At 40.4% G+C, this 10,325-nt stretch overlaps 1 protein-coding gene across 1 annotated transcript; it reads right to left on the bottom strand.

Annotated features, from left to right (window-relative positions):
• Positions 1-5,933: 5,933 nt before the first annotated feature.
• LOC147450837 (aspartic proteinase nepenthesin-2-like) lies at positions 5,934-9,275 on the bottom strand. The gene is made up of 3 exons (XM_086520538.1): positions 8,656-9,275; positions 8,143-8,447; positions 5,934-6,310 (listed from the first exon to the last, which is right to left on the bottom strand). Exons 1-3 carry the CDS (start codon positions 9,273-9,275, stop codon positions 5,934-5,936), a joined length of 1,302 nt encoding a protein of 433 aa, XP_086376664.1.
• Positions 9,276-10,325: the final 1,050 nt, after the last annotated feature.

The following is a 10,325-nucleotide window of genomic DNA, read 5'->3' as shown; positions in this document are numbered from 1 at the left end:
ACTGGACTACACTTGCTGAGCAGAAATTTGATTGTGTGGCACTCCGGATAAGAGTTGTTGCTGTTCTTGGTTTTTTTAGCTGGTACTGACTATGCAAGCTACTGCCTCTTAAATGACCTTCCCTAGCATGCATGACTTCGAAAAATGGAAAGGCTAGACTACTATAAATATAAGCAATTGATTATTTGTCCATTTTCTTGCTCTTTCATAAAAAAATGTACAAACCTGCGTTGGTTGGGTATATGTAGGTGGAAATCGGTGGTTGTGAGTATATTTTGCGACTATGTGTGATACTGGCTTTTTGAAGAATATGTCGATTATGGCATAATAAGAGACTCAGATGATGCTATGGCTTATGGTTTGGCTTTGTTAAAAAAAAAAATAACTAAATCAATAGATATTAGCTTTGAGAGGAGGCTCACTCTCCTAGATCGATAGAAAAAAAGGGGAATTCTTATTATAATTTTTTTATATAAAAAAATTATAGAAGAACGATTTGTTTTTTCATTGTGACATGGATAACAACTAAGATGCCCAGCATCACTTGTGTACAGCCACATGCTAACGAACTGTTTTCTTGTGGCTATGGATGCAGGTGAGGGCTACCTTCTTTGATAAAAACATTCTGTTCTTTATGGTTGATAACTGGGGGCAGCTCGCTTACCTTGAAGCAACTTCACGCCAAAGTCTGGGATGACTATTTCCCAAGTTTTACTTGTTCTCTTTACTACCTTGTACATAATTTATTTTCAACTGCAAATAATTTACTATACAAAGTCATTGTATTTTACCAGAATTATTGGTCTGTGAACTGGTATAGTTCGTTTGCGTATATATTTGTATATATTTAGAACTGCTACACACACACACACACACACACACATCAGGAGAATTTATAATGTTGTAGAAAAATACCCAAGGAATCTTAGAGATCAATTTGACAAGTCAAACTCAAGATTTGTTACTCAAAATCAGGCTTGAGCGAGAGAGAGAGAGAGAGAGAGAGAGAGAGAGAGAGAGAGAGAGAGAGAGAGAGAGAGAGAGAGAGAGAGAGAGAGAGATGAGGAAGGGAGGACTACTCCAATCTCCTATAGAGCCAAATAAGTGGGTGTGTGTGTGTGTGTGTGTGTGTGTGTGTGTGTGTGTGTGTGTGTGTGTGTGTGTGTGTGTGTGTGTGTGTGTGTGTGTGTGTGTGTGTGTGTGTGTGTGTGTGTGTGTGTGTGTGTGTGTGTGTGTGAGAGAGAGAGAGAGAGAGAGAGAGAGAGAGCGTGCTCCCATATAGCCAACTATAGCACAAAATATATAAATATCTAAGATTACTTTCATCTCCCATAGAGACAAAGAGAGATGATTGGAGAGAGAGAGAGAGGACATTCCCATAGAGCCAACGAGATCAAAATATATATACATATGGCGTGTGTGTGTGTGTGTGTGTGTGTGTGTGTGTGTGTGTGTGTGTGTGTGTGTGTGTAAAATACACACATACACACACACACACACACACACACACACACACACAAAGAGAGAGAGAGAGAGAGAGGTATATCGTCATCAAATAATATGACCTATGGGACCAAATAAAACATGTCAAATGCTTTATGCTAAGTTGATTAATGAATCTGGATGCTTGCAGATTATGGAGACGTGGGTGACAATTGAGTATCCATGAAGTAGCTGGGAGGCTGGAAATGTGAGGAAAGAAAATTTCAATGTGATAAATTCCAAGTACTCAAGTAGGGTATGAAGCTCATCCTATTGAATAAGCAAGGAGTACAATGTGAAACAATGGAGAACAATTCCCAAATTCTCCAGTGTTATCTCTCATATTGAAGGGAGTGGGAGCTAAGTTGGAACACTACTCAAGTGCAAAGTGCAAATGAGAAGATAGTATTTAAAGGTGAGTTCAATAGATCATCTCTTAAAGATTAATATGCTTTAGAAATTGATGGCAATGTAGGAATTGGATTGTTATAAATTGTCATAACTTATAGCAATGGACAATGTGGTAATTTGATGTTTGAACTTTGTAACCATCACGATAGTATGATTAAGTCTATGATGATTCAATGTCACTCTCTCATATAATCATTCATCATCACAACATTAGTAAAGATATGGAGATGATGAAGGGTGCTGTATCATTTTTAAAGAATGGTTGTTTGGTATGAAAATTCATGCTCCAAAGACCTGGATCTCCTACTTTATTTTAGTGTGTTGGGGCAATGAGATAATGGTGGGATTGCTACAATTTTCTTCTTGCAAACACATTTAGTCTTGAATATTTTAAAATATGATTAAGTTTCGTTCCACCCACCAAGCTACAACATTATCTCTCATTACGTAAACTCTAGAAGTTTGCACTCCCTTGCCTCTCTCTCTCTCTCTCTCTCTCTCTCTCTCTCTCTCTCTCTCTCTCTCTCTCTCTCTCTCTCTCACACACACACACACACACACACACGTGCTGCTCCTTCTGGTATATAGGAGTGGCTTGTTGCCACTTCCTAGGTATAATTAGCTAGGGACTGGTCTCAGTAACTAGTATTGGCTTGGGAAAGATCTTGTAAATAATGGTTTGAATTCACTAGGTGAATTTCTAAATGGGAAATTAGTGCGTGGATTCTTAATGTATGGTACCTAACAGTTTAGAAGCAGTTAAGTGGGATAGTGTGTTTTGATCTGGTTGGCGTGACTCTGTATACCTTGTCCTCATCCTCTTGATGACGCAGTGGCTCACTCCTGGCGGCATTTGCTTGATAGCTGTGTGTGTGTGTGTGTGTGTGTGTGTGTGTGTGTGTGTGTGTGTGTGTGTGTGTGTGTGTGTGTGTGTGTGTGTGTGTGTGTGTGCGCGCGCGTGCACGCAAGGTAGCGTCGATGGTTCTTCTTCCTCATGAAGATCGGACCCGCCATAATGTTGTGGAAGGTATTTGGATACTGGCACCATAGCCTACAAAAGGTGAGCTTCCATGCTCACTTATCATTGGTAACTATGTGCTTCTGGTGGTGTGCGTGTGTGTATTAGTGAAGGGTTGCGTGTACCTTGGGATTGTGAGGGTTTTACCAGAAAGGGTGTGTATTGTTAGAGTGTTTGGCTCTATGGCAAAAGGCAAAGACAAGCAAGCTATTGTGGAGCTAGCTGCTATGACTTAACCTTAGGTGACTTAAGATACTGATATAGGACTATTGTTCGAGCTTCATGGATGTGTTGTGATTCACGTTTTGATATGGTAATAGAACTCATGCAGTATGACTGTTATGTTGCTATGTCATACTAGCTTGCTTATGGTTAGAAACTTCCAATGACCCTTTGTTATATGTGGCACTGCTTTTTTACTCTTCTTTTGAGCTCAGGGAACTCTTTCAATATATGTCTACTGACATGTCATAGGCGTGTATACTACCAGTGAAATACATTGAAAGTTTGTATCATTTCTTCAATGCAGGATTCCTTGAGAGTTTTTATGGCTAAGAAAGTAATGATGTATGTTTTTAAAACAAGAAGCATCAATGAGGAGGCAACTTCTTACATAAACTTGGTGATGACCCTATATTATATGGTGGGTATTGGCTTACTTTTAAGAGGTTTTAATAAGGCAGCTACCGCGGTTATTTTTTTGTTGAGGTTCCTTTTGGGGTTTGTTATTGAGCTTGCCTTTCTTGCTCAAATACAGTCATGAAACAAAGCTTTTCCTGGTTTTTTGTTGTGTGACTGATCTATGTCAAAGTTCTTGCATAGAATATAAGCCTGATTTTTTAATAACAGTCCAAATATCACTAACTTAGACATTGTTGTTAACTTAAACATGTACTCTACCTAAGGATTGGGCTTGAACTTGGCACTTATAACTAGTCCTACCTTATAGCTGCTCACATGCCCGAATATGGTTGTGAATGGTTGGTTATATTTTAAGGTTAATAACTATATGTTGGATATGGTTCTTTGGGTGATACTAAGTGTTGTAGCCTTAATTAAGGTTTTGGATAATGTTGTTGCTAACCTTTTAGGCCTTACTAAGTCAGTGACTTTGGTTTACTTTGCTTCTTGGTTTACTTTGCTTCTTTGAAGTTCAAAGACTTCCTTAAGGAGACCAGTGACTTTGGTTTACTTTGCTTCTTGGTTTACTTTGCTTCTTTGAAGTTCAAAGACTTCCTTAAATAGAGGTCTCTTGACATATCATAAACACTTTAGGTTTGTAATCTTTTTAGACAGGTTAGTAAGTCATCTAGGTCACTTCATGGTTAAAAATAAAGAGATTAGCTGCATTGATAGCATCAACAGGAAAAAGCCATCCGACACAAGTTGGATTTGGTGAGTAATGCCTTACTATTAAGTAATTGCGGACTTGGTCTAGACGTTGAGTCAACTACCATGGTTTATCTTTTGATAAAGTTTCCTTGACAACTGGGGGATTCTAGAATATCCCAACTCTACGTGTGTGATTAAGTGGAATTGAAGATTCATACTTAGTACCTTTTATGTGTTTTCTTTTCCTCCATCTCGAGAGGTGTAGTGCATACCTACTAACATGTCTTTGTGTTACAGAAGACTCCAAAGTATAGAGTGACTACAAGTATGAGCACTATTACTGACCCAAAACAAATAGCGGCAATCAATGCCAAACTTTGTAAAGTTAAGAAACAATATATGTGGCCCACTTCGGAGCAAAAAAGCCTCATAAATCCTATCTCCACCGGTCTTATCTTATGAGAGCTTGCAAAGCTATAGGGGCTCCACATGTACACAACCTAGGTTTTTTCTAACCACTGGAGGAGATTGTCACAGAAATTAGCCTTGCTTCTAATTAGCGAGAGCAACACGCGAGTCACATACTAGTATTAACATACCATTTATAATGAAAAGATAACAAGTAGACGTATCTGGATGACACTAAATTATTGACATGCTTGTACAACGCAACAACTCACAAAGGAATGACTACCCATTTAGGTTTGACAGCAAGCGACCAAAGATTGTTGACATCAAAAAGAAAATTAAAATAATTGAAACCCCATTGCAGGAGATAAATCATGAATCGAACGAGCATAATGAACTCTACACATGTTGTGTCACATGACTCAGTATCCATGTAGGATCGGATGAGACTAGACAAGACATGTAGAAACTCTAGAAAAATGATTCAAGGCCAACTACATTGTGCAAAAAGGTCACATGACAAATTCCAAAGGAGGGTCTTCATGTTCTTATATAGAGTATGTGTCTAGGATTCTGACCCATTAGCGTTAACGAGAATTCATGAAGTTTCTCACAAGGAAAGTAAAGGGAAATCAAAAGATGAAGCAAATGGGGGGGGAGGGCGGGGGGGGGGGGGGGGGGGGGGGGGGGGGGGGGCTGCGATGTGCGGCGAAGTAGTTGCAAGTATGCACAATTTGATTATTTTTCCAACTGACAACCCATGAAGAGAGAGCAAGAGCATGGCCACTTTGCAATCAATTGAGACTCACTATAATGCACGTGACACAAAAACTTGTGCCACCATCCTCCATTGACATAGGAATGTGGTCCTTGACATGTAGGTGTGGATGAGTGGACGCAATCCCATTAAACTAGTCGAAGCAAAGCTTCGAATGGCAAGAAAAGAGAAAAAAGGAATATGGTCTTTATTTACTTATTAATGTGCGCGCACGTGTGTGTGTGTGTGTGTGTGTGTGTGTGTGTGTGTGTGTGTGTGTGTGAGAGAGAGAGAGAGAGAGAGAGAGAGAGAGAGAGAGAGAGAGAGACAGACAGAGAGAGAGCGAGACGTTTTTGTTTGGGGGGGAGTACTTGAAATTATCTAGATAGCTTCTAAACTTGCAAGTACTACAATGTTGGTAAGCCATGAATTCAAAGGGATTTTGAGGGCCAGAATTGAGACTTTGGAATTAAGATGTGGCTAGCTTGAAGGTGTCGAATGAGACAAAACATTCAAACATGTTTACTATGGAATTTGCATTTCGCAAGGTCCAACACTCAGATTTTGATTCTCCAAGTCAACGATCCATTCTTTGCCTTGCATCTGAGAATTTCCAATGATGCTAAAATCATATTTGTTAGGTCTAAACATGAGGCAAGTTACATTGTTAGCCTCGCGGTTTGTGAAGGTGTTGGGGGTGTCAAGGGTGAGGGTGAGACCGCTAGCAAAGTAGAATTCGACTTTTGGTATGTTGGCAAAGTGAGAACCATTGGGTTGGTTGTAGCATGTGTCCAATCCATTTGAAGAGGAGAAGCTCTTTAAGCCAAGGCCATTCATGGCTTCCCTTATTGCTTCAACGAAGATGTTGTACACAGTTCTGGGGAAGGAGGTCATAACGGTCCCTGTATCAAATACCACCCCCGTCACCTGCAATACATTCATTTGTAGGTTAGCAAAATATTGTGTGTGTCTCTGTCTCTCTCTCTCTCTCTCTCTCTCTCTCTCTCTCTCTCTCTCTCTCACACACACACACACACACACACAAAGAGAGAGAGAGAGAGAGAGAGAGAGAGATATGGATGTATGTGTACAAAACATAGACATGTGCACATATATATATTCATGTGCACATACTGTCATGTGCAAGCATATATGTATTATATAGACACGTGATTAGGTCTTTCCAATCTCAAAAAAATAAAAATTATTTCAAAACATATTAGGTGCATAGTGAGTTTAGGAAATGAATAGACAGATGAAGGTGAAAAGTCAAAAGACATCGGAAGGTGAAAAGTTTTAGCGTTTTCTTCTCTTTAGAGTGTCCTTGCTCTCTCTCTCTCTCTCTCTCTCTCTCTCTCTCTCTCTCTCTCAATGTTATATCCGTCCTTCCCAACTAATACTATTGCAAATCTACCAATGAATGATCAATCTTTTGACCTTGTCAAGGACCTTTACCATGGATCAACATTGCTTGAAAAAAACCTAGGTTTAGTGTAATCCCACCTAGCTACAAATTTTGAAATTTACCTCTAAATTTTATATTTGAAGGTGGGAAGCTCTTGAAAAAATTAGTGTAATTTGGTGTAAAAACCTTCAAATTTTGTCAATTTACCTTTGTTGTTTCACATATGTAAGTTAGCCAACTTTTTGGAAAAAAGTCTTTTGCACGCACTGCATGGATGTGTGGGAAGTGCAAAAAGACAAAACTATTTTAAGTGAGCAAAAACAAAGAATCTTGACCTTTTATTTGTATTAAGTCCAAAAAAACAAAAGTATATCAAATTAGGAATAATAAAGATCGTATTTTCAGAGAGCAAGAATATAGTAAAACTACTAATATTAGATCAAATATTACCGTTTTCACCGATGTATTGATGGCAAACACTTGGCTGTCTATTGATAGTCTTTGTCCGTTCACACCAAGCCCGACTAAGGGCAAATAGAAATGGTAAGGGTCAGATGGAGAGAGAAGCATATTTATTGTAATATTTGTAGCAACTCCACCAAGCCTTAGGTATCCATCATCTGGCTAGTGAAGAAAGTAAATGTGAGTCACTTATTGCTTGTGAGATTCTCTATAGTGATGCAATGCTAGCTTTACAAAACCGAATATTAAAGCAACTACAGAATTAAGTAAGACACAATTATGCAGGCAAACATCTGTAGGATTTTTCTATCCTATAAGTTTTTTCTGTTCTAAGTGCTCTTATCAAACAATCCATTGGAATCAGTGAGAAAAAGAACACACTCTTTAGAGTAGACTCACAAGAAGATTTAGAAATTTTCTCATGTAGGAAAACGGAGTCTTTTCCAGTGTTTTTCATTCAGTGAATAACATCATGAGCTTCTGCTCAAGAGGCATCGCATACCTAGCTAGGTATGATCGGGGGCAGGGGACCGCCACCCCCCCCCACCGGGCCGGCGGTCCCTTGCTCCCAATCGTGCCTAGCTAGATATGCGGTGCCTCCCTCACAGAAGCTCATGATATTGAGGTAAGTCACAATGTGGGAATTATTGTGAGAATTTGTCCAAAACTTCTTGTGAATATAGAAGTACGTTTTAGTTGTGGCAAATTTGCAAGTTTTTTAAAAGCCAAGCTTGAAATTTAGCCAGGATTTTGCACTTTTAGCCAATAAAAGCTACACTTTAAGGTCTATTTTTGTTCACACTACAAATGATAACGTGCGTGCTATTAGTGAATGCAATAAATAATTAATGACAACAAAAAACATACCTTTGGAAGCTCCAGGTAGACAAATAGCATATGTGTTATTGAAACTGTCTCCGTGCTTGAATATAAGGGAAGCCAATCCCTCCCCTAGGCCAAGTATGCCAGCAGCTTGACCAAAAGGGGATACAGAATTGGTGCTTTGACCACAACCGATCAAGACATCCTCCCCTTGCCAAGAACCAATTGTCAAAGTCTCCATTCCTACCATGCCAATAGTTGTGGTGCCATCTAGATATTGTGCTTTGAATTGACAAACATCACGCAACACATCGCAATTTCGCGCCCCTCGTGGTATTACATCACATTCCCTGCAAGAAGTTTGGATGATCATGAATAGAGTCATCTCTCTCTCTCTCTCTCTCTCTCTCTCTCTCCACCCACACATTTTCTTTCAGCAGGAAATTAACTTGGGGGCCATGCATTCTCTCCCATGATATGGTCTCGGCCACTATGGCTATTCATCTTGGATCCTTTCATTCTATAAAATCCTTTAGCAAACAGATTGAAATGGCTTACCAGGCATGGCAAGGAACTATCCCAAATGTGTGACTTGTGATAGGGTTGTATAGCGGGTCTCGTTGTGGATAACAAGGGTTGCAGGGTTGGCATTGAACCCATGTCATCTCACTTCCAGTGTCCATGAGCAATTTTTGTGCTTGGCCGGGGTTGACCCCAAGCTTGACCTCCACCATGTAAGCTGTACCCGAGAAAGCATGCAAAACGGGGGCGTGCAGGGATGGGAGGGCATCAAGATTGAATGCAAAAGTTTCATTGTCCGTGGGAACGAGTATGGGCATGTGCTTTCGAGTTCGGATGTGGAAGTTGCCAACCTCAGCGTTAGTATTGAACGCCGTATGTGCCCTTCTCAAGATCGCTTCAAGGCGCAGATCATCGCGCTGCCGCCATACGGCCATGGAGTCGCGGTCGTGGAAATCGGGCTGGCGGAGAGGAGAGTCGGGGTGGTCATGGTGCATCAGCCTGGCCGTCGCCTGCACCTCTCCCCACCTCTTTCGATGTTTTTCTGGTCTGTCTTGCTGCGCTGCTGCGCCGGAGGCCGTTTTGGCAGAAGACATAGAGGCGGTTGCCAGCACGCTCAGAAGGATCATCAGCAGCAAAATGGATCTGGATCCCTTCATGGTCACCTATTTTTATCTCTATTATACGAGCTGAGCAATCAATCGTGTGCATGGCACAAACGATTATATGTAGTGCAGGCGTTGTGGGACAAGTGGGGCTCGACTGATAAATAACAAGCTCCCTAGCTTGTCGGATTTTCTTACCGCGAATACAAACACAAACTAAATAGAAGAAGTCATGACAACAATATTATGAGCGCCTGATGGCAGAGTCGGAGGCTGAGTGGCAGTGAGGCTGCATGCCCACATGACAGCCTGCCCTGGTGCTGCTTCCTCACTCCTCCCGCTCTCTCTTTCCCTTTGTCCGCGATGTGCTTCCCGCCTTCTTGTCTGGATTGTCGTCTCTTCGGAGCATGCCAATATGATTTCTGTCGGATTCCAATTGTGCCTCTCTGCAAATGCAATCACCCATTATTGCATCTTGAATGCATGCATATAGGGATCCAGGCTCTTCCTGTGCATTGTCTGCAGGATATGCTTGACAAGGCCACAACCAGGAAAGTATGGGTTCAAGGGCCTTCCTCCAACATCTATGCTTTGCATTTTGAAGTCATGCAGTGACATGATACAAGACGTTGACATGTGCAATTGTTTCTTTGGGGGATTTGGTTGCAAAGCACGGCAATAAAAGAGCGCTTCTTCAAAGCAATCTTAAAAAGCGGAAGCACTCTCGTACTCCTTGCAACACAAAGCGTTGGCTCCACTTGGATCCATAACTCTTCAGAACAACAACGGGAAAAAATGTGTGAAGGTAAATGTGAGAAAGGGAGAGAGGCTTTAACCATCATTATTGTCTGTAGTATTATTACGCAATGATTTGGAGCCAAAATATGCAGATTTGAGTACTCTTTTTTTAAAATTAAAATTTTATTATTTTTCATGAATAATTGTACAAAAAATGATAGATATTTAATAATTAATTTAAGCACATCCAATTGATTAACATACATTATCATGCTTGACAAAATTAGACAGAGAGAAAGAGAGAGAGAGTGTGTGAGAGAAAGTGATAAATGGATGACACGACAAAATCTTTCATAGAATAAAATA

Source organism: Adiantum capillus-veneris, chromosome 9 (assembly GCF_014529385.1).
Source record: "Adiantum capillus-veneris isolate H3 chromosome 9, ASM1452938v2, whole genome shotgun sequence".
Classification (NCBI taxonomy): domain Eukaryota; kingdom Viridiplantae; phylum Streptophyta; class Polypodiopsida; order Polypodiales; family Pteridaceae; genus Adiantum; species Adiantum capillus-veneris.
Note: the sequence above shows the minus strand (reverse complement) of the source record. Positions and strands in the feature narration are given on the sequence as shown.

What these genes read in the sequence shown, in the direction of transcription:
- LOC147450837 (XM_086520538.1), bottom strand. Translation starts at nt 9,275, where the DNA reads ATGAAGGGATCCAGATCCATTTTGCTGCTGATGATCCTTCTGAGCGTG. An exon ending in ATAGTTCCTTGCCATGCCTG is followed by an intron (nt 8,448 to 8,655) that starts GTAAGCCATTTC and finishes AACTTCTTGCAG; the next exon opens with GGAATGTGATGTAATACCAC. An exon ending in TCTACCTGGAGCTTCCAAAG is followed by an intron (nt 6,311 to 8,142) that starts GTATGTTTTTTG and finishes TATTTGATACAG; the next exon opens with GGACCGTTATGACCTCCTTC.